Here is a 17,917-nt window from a genome sequence, read left to right on the forward strand (position 1 = left end):
AATACATACCTGGAAAATCTTTACACAAAGTTTGTTTTGTAAGTTTGCTCACCTAAACTTCAATATACTTGTACTGTTTGCAAAGCAGTGGCAACAATCAGTAACAAAAGTCTGTGTAGAGTTAGGTTTCTAGAATAAATAAAACTCAATTGTGCATTATAGAATAATACTTCCACTATGAGACTGTGCTGCTTTATAACATAATCAGATCACCCAAAACATAGTTTTATAGTTCCACAGCTCAAAATTTAATAATTTGGTACAAATAATGATTGTAAATACTTAAGATCTTTTCTGACTATTTTCTTCTTTTTCATCACTCTACTATATTCCTTTTCTCAGACTCATTCTATCAATCTCTTTTTAACTTCTCCCATTCACTTTGGCCTCTGGATTGGGTCCCAAACAGGCAGCATCTAAGGCAACGGTGCAAATTCTGTGTGTAATATTAGCCAACAGGCAGCATCTAAGGCAACGGTGCAAATTCTGTGTGTAATATTAGCCAGGTCCCTGTTAAATACAAAATAAGAATCGGTTCATTTTCGGTGTGGGATCTGGGCAAAGACATTATGTGTAGGCAAAGATCTGATTCATATTTGTCATTGCTGTTGCAATGAGTTACGCTGAAAGATGCGTGCACATTTAAGTTCAGCTGAAAGTTTAGTTTGCTAAAGCAATCTCAAACCTGCTGCAAAATTAAATGCTCTAAACTGATACTGGATTATCTGTGGTTTATTAGATATTCAGCCAGATTTTCAAATGTGATAATTACATCTAATTACATCAGCCTTTCTCAAGTCTGGAGCTCACATTTGGATGTTTTAAAGAAGTTTTAAGTGTTTTACAAGTATTTTGGACACAGAATTCCATAAGTCTCTCTTGCACCCAGAATCTATCCAGTGTCCTGAGAAATGACCTGTCTTAAAGGCATTGCTTGTTAACACTTCTTGACAAGAGGTGTGAACCCTAAATTATCTCTAAAACCTTAATGCACAACATACTTGTACATGTATAACTTGTACAAAGTCATGCTCTTCAACTCTCCAATGTATAGAACTTACAGATTTCACATAAGCTTTCAGCACAGGGTTGAATTTCACCCAACAGGCTAAGTCTGCTCCACAGCCATCATGTGCTGATTGCCCCGGGTGGAACATAAGGCTCTAACATTATTAATGCCGTCCTTTCTTTTACACTGAAATTCTGTTGCACTAGACAGGTCTGAGGCTCAACTGGAGTGCTAGCTGTTTTGATGTTCAACAGGTGTGATGGGGGAGTATGAACCAAAGATTGAAGTACGTTTTCCAGAAACAACATATGCAGCGAAGGGCTCGTCTGTTAAACTGGAATGCTTTGCCCTTGGAAAGTAAGATTTTTGTCTTTTATTAAAATGTGGGTTCTAACACTGTTCTACAGTGAGAAGCAATGGTTCTTTTTAATTTGCGTGGTACAATTTTTTTGGTCAGAATGTGAATCTCTAAAACTTTTATTAACCTTATTTTGGTTTGATTGTTTCTGCACCATGTGTTCCTAGGGAAATGAGAAAGAAAACTGTACCATAACTGAAGCTCACTTGCAGCTTGAAGGGGGGGGGGGAGGGAAAACCAGAACAAAGTCTATATTCCTCGAGAGTAGTTTTAACACTGAGATGAGACCTGACTTCAGGTTACGGCATTCGGTGTAACTGCAGATTCACATCAGATCAGGAAAAACAGGAATGATTTTTCTGTGGCATCGTTGTTAAGAGTGAAACTTGGGGAAGCAGTCTGTGTTTCAAGAGCACATAGACTGTTTAGAATGGATCTACCAGATTCACATGGCTCTCAGCATCCTCTCCTCCAAAGCAGTGCTGAGGAGCCCTGGGAAGCCCTGGCAGTAGCCCTTCCTGCTAAAATCTACAAATCTATTAGGTTTGAGGTAGCCTATACTTTTCCAAGGTTGCTTACGCTGTTGTATTCGTTTCCAGTAGTAGTAGTGCATTCAAACAGCAAGTGGTGCTCTGTATTCAAAGAGCAGATGGTTAACTGAATAAGTGTAACCAGCCTACAAAAACTAATCTTTCCAATGAGCATCCGTTTTCCCTGGAAAAGCTAAAATAACCTTAGATTGTTGACCTCTATTTAGTTTAAGTTCACTTTGACAATCTGTTTTAAGGCTGTGAGCTTTTAAAGTGTTTAGAGCTTTCCCAGAGGTTAAAAGCCTGACTTGCAGACAGCACAAATTAATCAAATGTTCCTCTGGAACCTACACTGGGAAGTGGAAAAATAAAGCAAATAAAAAGTTAATAAGATGGGAAATGGTCTTCCCTTTCAGATGAGATTTTTATATAAAATAATCTTAGGGCTAATTTTTATTTAAGGATGAAGAATATTTCTACAGAGCCATATTCAAAGGCATATGCGGGGTTTTTTTTGGCCCAAAACAAGTACCAGACTGGAACATTCCTGCTAAAGCTGATTTTCCTTTCCAAATACTGTCAAGCTACTTCTCTTTAAATACCTCCTTAATTGTGTATGAGTCAGTGCAGGCTTTACATTTCAAGTTGTCATTTCATATTTCCATCTGTTGCATGGAAAGCATTTAACAATGATACATTGACTGCAGAAAAGCATTCCAAAACTGGAGTAAATGATATGTACAAAACAGTGCCTTCTTACTGGAGGGGTAAAGATGGGTCATGTCAATGTGGCACACAGGTTTTGCCATTTTAAGAACATCTTAAGGAGAGAGGAAAAAAAGGTGGACTGAAGGGACATATAGATGATAAAATGCCTGGGCGAGCTCAGTGCCTTCTGTGCTGTGCTTAGAAAAAGGAATGGCTGAGAGGGCTAATGCAGCTTTAATATACATTTTCTTCTTCATATATAGGACTGCAGCTGAAACTAGTGCTGCCATACTTCCCTGGAGTTATACTGCATAAATACTAGTGATCCATGGGCAGAAATCCATTCTTCACAATTTTTTTTATATCATATTGTTAATGTACATCTAGTCTAGTGCATGTGTTTGAGAGGTGCTGTTTGTGAGTAAAAGGCTCTTCAGTGGCGTCGCTGGAGAATTTCTCCTCTCTAGATTTTTTTCTTTGATTGGATGTCTCAAACAGAACTGTACTGTTTTCAGTCTGCTTTTTCCTCTCTGAACAGAGCTTTGAACTGCATTTTCACTAATGTGTCAATCAGTGAAAAAGCTTTATTTCAGAGCTGGCATTTATATGTGAATAAAGCAAGAGAAACCGATTGCAGGTGAAATACTCTTAACTTATTAGATAAGGCCAGATTTCTAAAGGTATGTAGGTGATTAGTGGTATTGTTAAAAGCTCGAAGTTTCCTACCTCCAGCTGTTCACAATTGTAGTTATGCACATATAAATGCAGCGGTGTGGCCATCTGCACCTTTAGATGCCTAAATTCCACTAAAACTCTAGCCTCTACTATTGTCTGTTTATGTTAAAATCAATTCAGCTCAACATTTGTTGAGCTATACCTCTGATCTGCCACAAGCACTAACGGTTATTATCTCTCTTGGATTTCAGAACTGCTTTCCCATTATCCGTAATTTTCTATATTCATACTGTTAGTCCGCTGGTTCAGACAATGCTGTCAGCTGCTACTACCTCTGCTCTATGAATAACAGAAATCTTTCACATCTAAGGCAGATTATAGGCAACCTGCTGTGGTTTTGGTCTCCAAAAGTCTTAAATGAAAGTACTTTCATGGTATTTAGAGAAATAGCATCTCTTTTTTATACGGAACAGCAAATCATACCTATTGGACCGTGCTCAAAAAGCACTTCCACATTTAAAACGCCAGTACAAGAGGCCAGACTTATGGCTGAGTTTTAAGATGCCTTTTTTAATCTGAGGGAGCTCAAAGCCACCTGAGAAGTTCGCCTTCAGCCAGGCTGTGGGACACCCAGAGGTAGGTACCTTCCACATAGCTCTGTTGCAAAGCTCTCTCTTTGCATTTTACATTAAAATATCATGACTGATTCTCACAAATGGTCTTCTAGCCCTGTCATAAACTCTTCTGTGTTTTGAGGAAAATAAATATAAGGGGGAAAAAGGGTCAGTATTTATTCCTGGGAAGAGGGTTTGGAAGGATGGATCCCGAATGGACAAAAGCGCCTGGGCCAGCTCTTGACTCTGAATCCTGTTTTGTAGAACAGATACCATGGACAGTAGAGAAGATTTTGAAAAGTAAATTAGTCCTCATTGTGATGGAAATACAATTGGGCAAAAAGGAATGTAAGTAGCATGCAACTGTCTGATGATTGGCATGGGGAATCGAAACAAGCAAAACAATGCACCTTATACTTAATTATTTAACAGGGGAAAACTGAAATACGAAATAGTAGCTTGACTATTTCAAATACTGCAGCCTGTGGCAATTTAATAGGAGAGATGAGTCTTTGTGTTCTGCACTAATATTCATTATGTTGACAGTGTTTAATACTATGCCAGTATTAAAAGTCATGTTTTGGATCAAGCTATACTAATCATGCCATACATCTAAATTATTGTTCACTATGTATTTGAGGGGATTGATTACCATGGAAAGAGTTATGTTCAGTTGAGTTACTGTGCTGCTTTCTCTAGATTTCTTCCAAAATAACTTTTTTTTCTGTTGCGCAAACAAGAATGGTTTCTGGAATGAAAATCAGCAAAGTAGTTTCCATGTTGGGTGCACACATTTATTAAACTGTGTCTGTGTTTTACATTTTTCTTCATTCTCTTCTCAAAGATGGGGAGATAATCTGTTCAGACTCCCTGCAGATGGGCCATTGCCAGCTGAGGTTGTAAAGAGCATATGTGAATAACATAAACCAGGATTTCTTTCAACCTAGAATATTGGTTTTTTTCATGGGAAGACCCGACATATTCCTACAAATGTATTCAGGGAAGGATTTTTCTGGAGGCTGTTAGAGTAAGTAGATAATCACACAGCTGGAAAAGGGTTCCAAATAACCATCTTTACTAAACTTACATAAAAATACAAAGCTTCACTTCTTCATTAGAAGGCTATTCTAGTATATTCTCAAGAAGTTTATGTATGAGGCTACAAAAGGATCAATTATGGGATTCTGAAGTCATATATATGTAATTGACTTCTGCCACCACAAGTGAAGTTTGCTATTTTTCAGCTCACGTTCCTGATAGAGCTAGTACCTTAAGATTTCTACTTTAAGGGATGAGCAAGCAGCTCTGGAAGATCCTTACTTACATTAGTCAAGGTGAATGGCTTCTGACCACAGAAGAATAAGACACAATACCAGGTTTCAGAAAACTTTGTTGCTTTGCTGTTTCCCAAGTGATACATCAGAATGATTAGGAGCCTGAGTGCTCTAATTATGATGCCCCTTGGATCCTAATTCTTCCTTGTGTCAGCAGTTGATGCAGACATGATAGCAGCTTTCAAACCTCAGCTTTGTCTCATTTGTTTAACTAGGCATGGTCTTCATTACCAAAGCTGTAGATTTAATTTTATTGTGGAGTGCCCTCAGATGCATAGGACGAAAGATGAGGCACAGATCCAGTGCGTCATCTGGCTGCTGAGTGCCTGCTGCAAGAAGGTGGAACTTTCATCTTGGTGCGGGCTGTAATGCTGCAGACAAATTAATTTCGTGTTCAGTGTGACAAGACTTGTCACCAACCAAAATATATTTTCCATTGCCTTTTCTTTCTGAGTTAGTAACTTATGGTTTTGTGATTCTGCCGCCTGTATGGTAGAGTATAAATTAAATTAGTATTCCTAGATGCTCTGAAGGTTTCAAATAAACTGCAGATTTATGTACAAAGACACTCTCTTATTTATGCAGTGTTTTCTTATTTACACAGGTGAAAGCAAGACTTTGTCTATGAAGTGTAATAAATTTGAAAAGTGTACTCATTGTTTCTTTATATATTCCAAAACTTTTTAGCCCCAAGCAGTTATCTGTTTTAATCTGGTTATTGGGAGTGACTAAATGAAAGAGAAAACCCACCAGTGGCAGGACCACCCAAAAGCTGCGTGAGAAAGTACTAGTCCGTGTCGCAATGTCAGATACTGGCCTTCAATACAAAATGATTGCGCCAAATAATCCTGCAAAAATTCACAAAGCTATATTTATTAAACTAGGTTTTGTATACATTTACCTATACTGTAAGGACAGTTTCACTTCTTAAAGCACCAACTTGTAAAATAGATAATTTGTTACATAAAGCAATTTCATTCAAGTAAATTTTAACTTCAAATTCAGAGGGTTTTTTACCTTGAAAGGTTTCACACGGCCTGTAGTAATAGTTGCTGTTAAGAGATTTGGATAATGTTGTAAACTAACATCAGAAGAATGTGAAACCAGCCCCCAAAAAACCCCCCTGCCTTCCGCAACATACAGTGACTGACGATGCTGGAAAGCCTATGATAACGAGGTGTCAGCAAAGCCAATGAAGAAACGCAGATCTCCTCAAGCTGCTGTGACAACGAAGGTCCTTCCTACGGATGACGGCACACGGCTGAGCTGGGGATCCTCCTGCAGTCTGCTCATTTAACCTACAGCTCAGGCTGATGAGGAGCTGCTGTCCTGACAAATGAATTCCCTCTGCTGATAAAACTAGGCCACTCGGTCCAAGACTCCCTGGCAGGAGAACAAAGTGCTGTTAACTATTTATTGCAATTACACGTTTAAACGCAGCAAAGTCGATGAACCAAACTCCGAGGTTTTTGTCTCATCCTGCTACGGTTAACATCAGAGGGAGTGCATTTCAAACACCCTCGTGTTTGGCCAAAAATGAGGCGAGTTTGCCTTGAAACATCCCCAAGGATGTCATTATCAGTGTGTGGTGTGGATAAGGAAAACAGGACAGCGTCTTCAGCTCAAACCTTGGTAAACTTGACTTGACAAGTTGACAGAAGGGGCCTTTTTCCACAGAGCCCTGCCGCTGGCCTTGGTGTCACTGCAGGCTTCCCTTATTCATGAGTAGTCAGGACTAAGAGAAAAGAAATGGCTAATAGGATAGGAAATATTTAGATGAAACACTTTCAGGTAGCAGAGCATGAATGAATGCATCTAATTGTTGTTTTTCTTCTCCCATATGGCTGTTAGTTTCCTTTAATCTCTTTGTTTTTTAAAAAAAAAAAATAATCCAGAAGAGATGCCTTTAAAGTAAGTAGTTAAATGCTTCTGGCATCCAATGCACTGCATGTTTCTGTTAGACAGTAGCTATTCACCCACTGTTTAATATGCAATAGCATTTTAAAAGCCCTCCTTCGTGTCGTCAACAGTCTGTATCAATCTACCGTAAGACTGCAAAATACCTCTGGCTGTTTTCCTGACTGGAGCACCGTGACTGTGGGACACCTATTCTGCAGTAGAGCTGCATTTCTTTTAAATAACTAAAAGTAACTTGGTTTACAAAAATTCTGCATGAATAATGTCATGAGGAAACAGCACCTTTCAACAGACCAACCGATGCTTTTGAAAAAACCAGATAAGCCCTTTTAAAGTTCCTAGTAAGGACTAATATTAAACAAGCTTGCATCAGAAATAGGTTTTGGTCTCATCGTGAAGGGCAATTAATAAAGGTGGTGATGACAACTACTGCTGTCCAGAAAGGTTTGGAATTTAAACAACTATATAGGTCTTGAACTAGTACAGAAAATAGAGTAATAAAATCTCAGTTGTTCTTCCCAGCTCTTTCACTGGTTAATGATGTCTGGCACATCCCAGTCTCATTTGTAGTAAATTGTTCGGCTGTATTGGAGGGGTCGTGTAAGAGTGTGTGTATGTATATATGAGTTATCCATATATATACATAGCAGTGCAGAGCTAACACCAAAATCTGGAGCAAATTACTTCTAGTTCCAAGCTATTTTCACCTGCAGTTCAGTTATGGTGGAAGATGTAAGGTCGCTAGAGAAATTCATATGCTGCTTGAATAGGTCTTAGAGATCCCTTGGTTAAATCTGTGGTCTTGGGACAAACTTTCCTGTGTTAAGTAATTTGTCCATCTTGTATTTGTAACTTGATTTCCTTGGTCAGTAAACAAGGATTTGAACCAGCTGCTTAAAAAATTTAAGATATGAGTAGTCATAGCCTCTGCTAAAAAGGAATAAATACTTTGTAAGTCAGCCCTGCAGGCCAGAGACCGTGGGGACTGGCAGAGAAGGGCAACGTGCACTTCTAATTTCCGTGAAAGTTATATTTTCAAGGTCAGTGCCAACTGTTTGCTCTTGATGTTATTTCCGATGGAAAAGAAGTCAGCATTTAGCCAAAGCCTCTGTAAAAAGCTGTTCAAAACATAACTGCTCGTCTGCTTAGAAAAAGCAGCTTACTTGAGTTTGCAGAAACAGAAAGCAACTGTGAAATCCAAGACTATTAATATATCAAAGTGTTTTAGTGACATAATAGATCATGAAAGTGAGGCTTGTATGGTTTGTGATATTACCAGAAATCCAAGAAGTATTTATAGCTGCCTTCACACTTGACTATTTTTTTATTGTATGGAATACATTGATCCACATATAAATGAAAATGATAGAAAGCTACGAAAACATGAAACAAGAAATATTCTCTTTGTCTCTATCTCCTTTTAGCCTCAATGTCTCATGCTTTCCACTTCCTCGCTCAACTGTCTGCCTGCCTCCCTCCACCCTGGCTCCCATTTTTTATACCAAGATTTATTGGTATTTTTAGGTCCTTTGAATTCTTGTCCAATAATTCCTATTTTGAGGTGTGAAAATACCTCTAATGCTACAGGGAATTCATTTGCTCTGAAAACCAGTCAATAATTCAGTGCTTCTATGGTGTTTATTTGGACTTCCAAAGTCATTCCTTCAGTGTCACAGTGTTTAAAAGCAGGTTTGAGCCCTAAGCAAGAGTTACTGCAGGGAAAATCCAAATTGGCCTAAAAAGCAATCATAGAATTGACTAAGGACTTCATTCCCCTCTTGGACTTGTGTCCCTAAATAAATTGAACAGGTTATAAAATCTCAGCCTTATGAACCTCTGTATGTCACGCTTAGAAACAGAAATGATGTCTTCTTTCAAATATTACTACTCTTATGAAAGGATTTCATATTATCTTTTCTCTGCTATAACAAATACTCTCTCTTTTTCTCTAATGAAATATAATTATTTAGTCCTGTCCCTAGTATTAGCTGGAAGAGATCTGATGGAAACTCATTGACAAAGAAAATCGAACACAACAAAACCAAAGGAGTTCTTGAAATCCCAGATGTTCAGCAAGAAGATGAAGGCTCTTATGAGTGCATTGCAGGAAACATTCGAGGAAGAAACATTGCAAGAGGTCAATTATTTGTCTATGGTAAGCAGATTGATTAATTTCTTCATTTATTTTTTTTTACAGAGCGTGATGGTATTCAGCTGTATTTTGTAGATGAGGTCTATTAGCCCCTTACTGGAGATACAAAATGTAGTTCAGGTTAAGCTGATTAAAAAATGATTGGAGGTCTGCAGTGACCTTCACTGAATTACATCCTCAGCAAATAAAGATATTTTGCATTAAAACTCAGATTGAAAATGTGAGCTGTGCCATGATGAAGTTGTAAAGGTTAATACGAGGCAGAAAGAAATCCCTGGTACATTTACATGAAACATTAAGGGCAGGCAAAAAGATTTACTCTCAGCAGTTCAGAGCAGCATAAAGCTGTGCTGCCCCAGATGCAGAATCAGGGAAGGATTCATGAGATTTTGGTTCACATAAGTGTAAGATTATTTCACCTCCTATTCTAGCTGAACGGTATTGCTCCATAAACAGCTGAAACTCATTCCACTGCCTCCCTCTCCTTCCTCCTTGTCTAAAAGTGGAGAATAATATTTCTGTGAAACTGTTCTCCCTTTCCTTTTCCCTTCCCGCATGCATTAGTTTCCTGTGATCCGAGTCACACGTGATGGTCCCTCATAGCCAGGGTGAATTATATGCTCTTCAGTCCCATTGTTAAAACCCAGGGAAAGCAACATATTTTGACATGAATAAGAAGGGAGATGTTTTCTTTACCTCATAAATCTTTCAAAAGAGAAGGGGAAAAAAAAAAAGTAACAGTGAAAAAAAAAATTACAGAAAGCTAGGCTGAGCCTACAATTAACGTCTTTTGAGAAGATCTTGGCAAGTATTTTTATTTTTCTCAAGTAAATCTCTTCTAATGAAGAGATGCAGGCTTTGCAGATAAGCTACCAGTCTCCTGCAGCCATGGCTAATATCAAGATATATGCCAGGAATAGAGCAGTCTGCTGCTGTTTTGAATATTTAATTATTTCTTTGCTTTTAGGGGGTTATTTTTGTTCTCATTGCTCACTAATTTTTGCAGAACATCAATCAGGCAGTTCCATTAAAATTAAGTTCAGTAGATTACCTGGACATGATTGATAACAGCATAGGCAATTACAAAATTATGATCAGTTAATACAATCTAAAACAATGTGCTTATTAAATGCACTTTGTAAATTAATTAATAGCTGCTCATAGAGAGATATATAAACAGCACTCATGAAGCTTTTGCACAAGACTTTTTTTATCATATTAGGAGTGGGCTGGTATATTATCTACATAATTGACTTCCTCTTGCTTAATTTCTGCGCTGGTTTTACTCTGTCGGCAGCTTGTCTCTAGGAAATAGAGTTTCTTTCCTGGACACTGTCTGCTGCTCTGTGTGTGTATGATACCTAGATCCCATGCCTTAGGCTCGGAGAGCAACAAAAATGACACGTAATTAGAATCACTTTTAGGCATGGTGAGCTGTATCCCAGATCCTTTCTCCTTCTGGGAAGCGGCTTGTTGGCATTTTGTTACTCTAGCGTTGGAAAACCTCGAGGTCCTTTTTTGGGGCAGTCATGAGCTACCCGCAGGGTCACGCTGCAGAGGGAGGCTTTTGAGTAGCTTGTGCTGCTACTCTCAAAGGATAATGATTCTCTTCCTAAAATTAAATTGCTCTATGTAAGAACTACATGTTTGTGTGTGTGTATATATATATTTATATACCTATGGATATTTAATAACCCAGCCAAAAATTTTTCACGGGATGTTAAGACGCCAGCCACTTATGCTGGAGGCAGAGGGATGCAGCCTAGTATCTCACTTGCGTGTGGCTTTGGTCTGTATCAAAGTTAAGCGGGTGTTGCTCTCCCTAGGTCCCATATTCACCTATGTCTTGACAATATTCTAAATGTCAGCCTGCCTCGAGCTAATTCCTGCTTAGCTCAGTCCTTGAGTGCTAAGTTGGATGTTTACAGACCTCGTAGGTGACTCCTGCAAATTCTGCTTTTACGTAGTAATGAATTTATATCAGTGTGCCACAAGTATTCAGAAGGAGTTATTCTAATCTGAGCAGCCCTAATTCCTTCGTATAGTATTTGTGTCATAAATTACAAAGAACCTATGGTCTGAACCCATGGTCTCAGGTATGTGAGTAAAACAGAGGGATAATATTTACAATCCATGATTTCTATTAGCTACTGACTAATGATTTTGATATTTCTGGTTTTGGTACACAGATCCAAATACCTTGAGACGAGGACTGTTTTTCCAAAAGGAGGGGTCTCAGTGCTTTCAGAGAGCATGTCCAGAATTTCAGGCACCTAAAATCACTGCTTCTGCAAATTTTGGCCATAAAAATGCATAATATCTAAACTGAACTTCCTGCCTGCTAGCCACTTGATGTCTAACATTTTTCCAAGTTAGTCCGGAAGTTTAATGCCAGGGAACTGTTGTGCAGAAATCACTTGCAATATAATAAGAATGCGTTGGACAAATGCTAATTGGCCTTGCTCAGTTCATTAATTAAAGGCAGCATACCTCCAGCACAATAATTTTTCTCCTGCTTAAAATGGTTTGCATATTCTTTTCAGCACTCCCTGAATGGGATAAAAAAATCCAAAATGCCTTTCTGTCTCTCTATGACAGTTTAGTTTGGGAATGTAAGGCAAAAGGAAAACCAAGCCCTTCTTACAGTTGGTTAAAAAATGGCCAGCCGCTCACGTCAGAGGTAAGCTTCCTGTCGTCTCGTTTGCTTTCTTGCTCGTCTTTTTGTTTTTACATGTTTTAGTCATGTCATTCATTTTACAGTGCATTACCTTTTTTTTCCAGAAATTGAATTAAAGGTTAACATATCAAAACAAACATAATAGCATAAACTCTTTGCAACACAAAATCTCACTTCTTGGAGCTCTTCTTTACTGAAAATGTATGGTATTGCCAGTTTAGCTAGCTAGCTAGCTACACCAATTTCTTCGTATGATTTATCTAACAGAACATTAAATTGCTACAAGATATGGCAGTAGCTATGAATGGGTTTAAAAATAACAATTATAGTTAGTGAAAGAAGGGGCTGTCCAGAAACACTAGATACATTCGCAGACATAATCTGTAATTTGGGAAACTGGTAGGATGCCAACTCTTTTTGGAAGAGTATTTCAGAGCTGGCATTGCAAACCGATCAACCTGTTAACTTGCACTTTTTTTTTCTGTTCTTAATCTGTAGGTCTGAACCTTGGTCTCATACAGTATGGCCATTCTTATGCTATGTTAATCCTTTAACTGAATTAGCTATGAAAATAAGTTAATATTGAGGTTAATACTTTTCTGGGGCTACGTAGAGGAATAATAGACTAAAGAAAACCATATAAAGTTATAAGGAAAAGGTAAATAAGTGAAAAATCTCACTTAAAGGAAAAAGAATGACCAAGTGAAAAGGGAAGTAGTGAAGTGGTAGCTCAGGAGGAGAGCAGAAACCAACTGGACCTCAAACATTGAAGAAACCTCTTCAGATACTTATGTAGAGCGGTCTTTGAGAACCCAGCTCTGTCTCCTTCCAGGCAGTATAACTACACTTCTGTGGTGGCCAAGCTTTGGCACATCCGTCTTCCAATCTTGAAGTTGTTGGCAACTTCATGGAGAATGACTGCTGTGGCAAGAGACTCTTTGCTGCATTTGCATCTTGCTGAGGCCAATATTTCCTTTTTTATTAAGCATCTATTCAGTATCTATAGGGCATAAAATGGCATGGCTCATCTGTAATGCATTCTTACTTGCTTGGGAAAAAATAATACTGTGATTAATTTCTGTCTAGCAAGAATAGATACAGAATCATTTCCGAAACCTACGGGGCAAATTGGCACTGGCTGGGTTGCAGAACCAGCACTTGTTTGACTTGGTAGTACTCATTTGCAGCAATTGGAGGGGGATGCAATCTCCCGTATGATTTTCTGCTGGATTAGTCCTAAACAGAACTCAACTGAGGGCTAGCCAGAGTTTACTTGGATTGCAATTTATCTGAACCTGGTCATGGTACTCATTGTCACCTCTTCCTAAGCAAGATTATCTAGTTTCTCTCTCTTTGAAGACAGCGATATTTAGAATCTGTCACTCTTCAATTGCATAGTTTCAATAAAAAAGAATAAAACACTCCACAGACACATTTTCAACCAACATTTTCACAGTACTTACAGTGTATTGTAAATGGAATACTCCAGGCAACAAAATGCTGAATGTTATTGCTCAATGGACAAAATGGATAGTTTGGAGGTGAAAGTACAAGGGAGGTGTAATAAAATATTCAGCCTGTCACAGCACCCTGCTTGTTGGAAATATCACAGGAAGAATACCTTCCAGACACTTTCCACCTTGGGGCTGATTCTGAGGATATTGTCTACTCTTTGTCAAACCTTTCTCCCTGACCACCTAGTTGGTCATCCCTGCATTATTCCTGCTTGTGTACATGGTGTGATTTATTCTTCTCTTTGTCTGCATAGCTCAAAAGAGCCAGCAGGGAATGGTGGGGAATTCGGCAGGTGTATGAAACACCGAGTGTTGCTTCAGAAGGGGGTTTTATATTCAAAGGCTGTTTGTAAAAATAGAATGCAATGAAAGGATAGCAAACAGCCTGAAGGTAAAACTAAATATGCAAAAGATATCTGTAGCGAGAGCCTCAAAAAAAGTTAACAATGGGTAAGTAATGTAATGTTGTTAATTGGTTTGCAATACACCAGCCATACAACCACAGGCTGTCCTCTCACCAAATTTCCAAGCTAAACAAGGTTGGTCTGGGGCAATTCTTGGCTGGGTGGGAGACCTCCAAGGACAAGCCAGAGTACTGGAAAATAGAGCTCCATAGCTCAAGGGGTGGCACTCTGCCCTCTGCAAGCACCACAAGAGAAATGCCCCCAACAGACCGTGCAACTGGCTGGGCCGTGGCACCTCACCAAGTCAGGTTACGTACTCACAGCAGGTCACAACTACGTTCTAGGTGCTTGTAGCTGTTCAGTCAGGACTGTGCTGTATGCTCTAACAATGTGCGCTCCCATTACCGCTTCGGAGGCAGCGGAGCCGGGCTAAAGGAGCAGCGTAATAATAATAGTGGTATCTGTTGTTTCAGACTTGCATTTGGTGATGGAATTTATATTCCCTGTTGGGGGTTTCTTCCACGCTGATGTGTTTTGGGGAACATATTCTCTTCTCCTCCTCAGCGTTACATTTTGCAGTGGAGCTATTATTGTCTCTGGAGGCTAGTAATAGTAAAATCACAAAATATTTAGCTTTAAGTGATGCTTGTAGCATGAAACAGGCTTTTTTTTCTATTTGCCAAAACACAACAAATAAAACTCCTTTTAATACACCAGACCCCAAGCTCTGATCCAAATTTACCTGCTGTGCAGTTTCCTCTATTTCAGCAGAATTGCACCAAAGGAACTTAATGTGTATAGAGAAATTCAAGCCACAAGGAGCACGCTCTCCCTCTGATCTGAGCAGCTGCCTGTGGGTTTCCAACAGGAATTTAAAAGTTTCGGCTCTCAGTAGAGCTTTTTCAGTGGATCATTTTTCAGTGACTTGTGATCTGATGACATTTGAAATATTTCCATTATTTGAGCACCTCTTTCTCCTGTGGAGCTTTTCTGATCATCTTAGATTATCATCACCAGATTCATCTAATCAGACGAGGGGGTTAGGCCATGCTTCACCGTGCCCCCAGACGGGGCTGCAGGTGCTGCTGCTCGAGAGCCGCATGGAAGATGCTCCAGGCTCCCAGGGTGGAGGAGCTGTACCCTCCCTGCAGTAGCTGCTTCTGCTTCACGGTGAAGCGTACCCACAGATTCACGGTTCAGCAATGCAGAGAAACACATGCCATAGCTGGAACATCTGGGCAAACCCACCTGAGGCAATGAGTCTGTAACGTGTGTCTGGAGTTCTTGAAAAGTCGGAAGAGCTGAGAGGTCTGAAAACATAACCACCATCATATAGCCGAGGTATACATCCTATTTCTGATGTATTCATCTATGTTGCTTCCAAGAAAATAACATTTCTGCTTCTGAATTATGATCAGGTACATCAGTGTGATACCAAAAAATTTTGGGATTGTACCCTCATTGGCTCTGTCAGTGTTTTTTGCTTGTTTTTCTTTTACCAGGAAAGGATTCAAATAGAAAATGGAACTCTTACAATACCTGTGCTGAATATGTCAGACTCTGGCCTCTATCAGTGTGTGGCAGAAAACAAGTACGATACAATTTATGCCAATGCTGAGCTGCGAGTGATAGGTGAGTAAATGTCACTAAAATGAGCAGGCACTGAGTATAACAGGACGCTCGGTGGAAAAATTTGAAATTAAATTCCACTTGGCAGTTCAAGTCTGTTGATATTTCTTTGTTGCTTGCTCTTCACCCACGTGCAAATGTTTTGGTTTTTTTTATTTCATGACTGGTTTTGGGGAAGAATCTAATCCCGTGTGTTGTCTTTTTTTATCACATGCACACAAGTTTAATGGATGCTGTTTCTCACTTAGTATTTTGAGTTATTAATAGTTATTCAGCAGTTTTTAAAAGTCACTTCAGTAAGCGGGAAAAATAGTTTTAACTATAAACAAAGAGCGTATGGCAAATATGTATATAAAATCAAATAACATGTAGCAAGTAATCTCATTAGTGATTACCAGAGATGCACATAAAATGGAATTTGTTCATATATTATAAAAGGTATTCTGTTATAGATATCCAAATATAAAGTTTGTTCAACAGCCAAATACTAGTGCAACCAGTAACACATAGACTTTAAGAGCACCTAACTGTTGTACAGGTCTTGTGTTTTCTCCTTCTGCAAGAGTGAATTTTCACATAAATTACTGGAAAAATAAACACATTTTCAGAAAACAGTGTCAGTTCCTAAACAGAAATCCATTAAAAACCTGTGTTTGTAACTGAATATTCTCTGTGGATGAATACATGTGGCTGGGATCAGGAGTTGTGATGTTTATCCTGCTGACATAGCTCTGCTCAGGAACCTCGTTCTTCATCGCAGATAGACCTGTTCTCCCAGTCTGCAGATAACCCTAAGGAAAGATTGTCAGAGCAGACAGTTTCTAGGTAGATAGTTTAGAAACAGCATAAATAAGATACAATGAATTCCATTCTTTGGTACTTAAATACATTTTTCATGTTTGATATATCTACTTTTGCAGAAACCTCAAAAGCAAAGCAACTATTGGATTCACCTGCTATGGCACTCGAAGAGTTTAGCAAGTTCATTTAGTAACGTGTCAGCTGCATACTGTTCTGCTCTTCTTTCTTCTTACTTCTCTATTTTTAGCTGCAGCACCAGATTTTTCCAAAAATCCCGTGAAAAAAATGTCTGTTGTTCAAGTTGGAGGTGAAGTTACAATTGGTTGTAAACCGAGCGCTTCTCCCAGAGCAGTTATCAACTGGAGAAAGGGCTCAGAGGTTCTGCGCCAGAGCAAAAGGTACCGTTATAAACCAGTTGCTGGATTGTTGGGTGTTCTCTGCCTTAGTAATATCGTTTAAACATCACTGAAACACAGCTGACTTAATATTGCTTTTGACAGCTCATTGACAGAAAACTTTGATGCCAGAGGCCTATTTATCTTTAGCAGTGGCCCTACAGTTCTGCAGATATAAAGCTGATCGAGAACAAAGCCAAACTGAATACACACGGGTAATCGTACGATACATATGTTTGCGTTCATCAGCAGTTAATTCACTGCAACGCTATCAGAGCTGACTGTTTACCGCACACAAAGCCTGAGTGAATCAGCTTCACGTAGGAGACATCAGTGGAGGCTTCAGGGAAGCAGAATATACCCCCAGGCTGCGGCGTAATTGCTTCGCAGCTGTACAGGTTGTAAAATAACCCATAGCTAAATCAGCCTCCATATTGTCCGTCTCTTCTGTTTAGGCAGGATTTAGCCACTGGACCAGCATACTGGTACCCTCCGTCGCCAACCGGTATGACGTTGCGTGGTCTTCAGCAAGGCTTTACTGACCTTTTGTCCGGGATGGCTGATAGCTTATTTGTGAGTTGCCACAAACCATCTACATTATTACATGGTAATGTCAATTAAATGGTGAAGCATTAAAATCAAACGTGGCTTACTGACTTGAGTAGGTTGTGAACAGCGTACACAATGTACAACTGTGATAGTATTTCCACATGCAAATGTAGACAGCTGGACCAAATGGGTGACTGTGTCTAAGACTTGTAATCTTTCTCAGCATCTTTCAGTTCACCAATGTAACAGCAACACTGTTTTATCACATTATCGTTTTCAAAGACTGAAAACAGAATCAGTGATTCATAAAGCTCTGGAAATCGAACACCAGGTTTTGCACACAGGACCAGTTGCTCAAGGTTAGTGTGGGTCACATAAGACTTAAAATAATTATAATTCATCAAAACAACATTATCGAAAACTGTGACACACAGAAATACTTCCCTATCCCCTACTGCAGTAATGTACAATGCAGATAAAATTGAACGAGAGAAGCATATGTAAAAGAAAGTGCAAATCTGAGAAGAGATATTTCATTAAGTATTCACAATGAAACAGAAAAATTTGGGTGAGCAATCCATGCCACAGGACATGAAGAACTTCCCAATGATTTTTTTCCCACCCTTTCAGTAATGGCAGTTTTATTTTCTG

The 17,917-nt window shown here is 39.1% G+C and overlaps 1 protein-coding gene across 7 annotated transcripts in view; it reads left to right on the forward strand.

The window, feature by feature from the left end:
- Window positions 1–17,917, forward strand: part of CNTN6 (contactin 6) — a 145,195-nt gene that overhangs the window by 88,374 nt on the left and 38,904 nt on the right. For 5 of the 7 annotated variants that reach the window (XM_075762479.1, XM_075762478.1, XM_075762476.1 and 2 more), the window contains 5 exons: window positions 1,264–1,366; window positions 9,116–9,300; window positions 11,841–11,977; window positions 15,395–15,524; window positions 16,570–16,720. In XM_075762479.1, coding sequence (XP_075618594.1) covers window positions 1,264–1,366; window positions 9,116–9,300; window positions 11,841–11,977; window positions 15,395–15,524; window positions 16,570–16,720 — 706 coding nt within the window. The remainder of the gene's footprint in view (window positions 1–1,263; window positions 1,367–9,115; window positions 9,301–11,840; window positions 11,978–15,394; window positions 15,525–16,569; window positions 16,721–17,917) is intronic. The other 2 variants (XM_075762481.1, XM_075762477.1) reach the window with 1 other exon arrangement.

The sequence above is a fragment of the Balearica regulorum genome, chromosome 10 (assembly GCF_011004875.1).
Source record: "Balearica regulorum gibbericeps isolate bBalReg1 chromosome 10, bBalReg1.pri, whole genome shotgun sequence".
NCBI classification, from domain to species: domain Eukaryota; kingdom Metazoa; phylum Chordata; class Aves; order Gruiformes; family Gruidae; genus Balearica; species Balearica regulorum.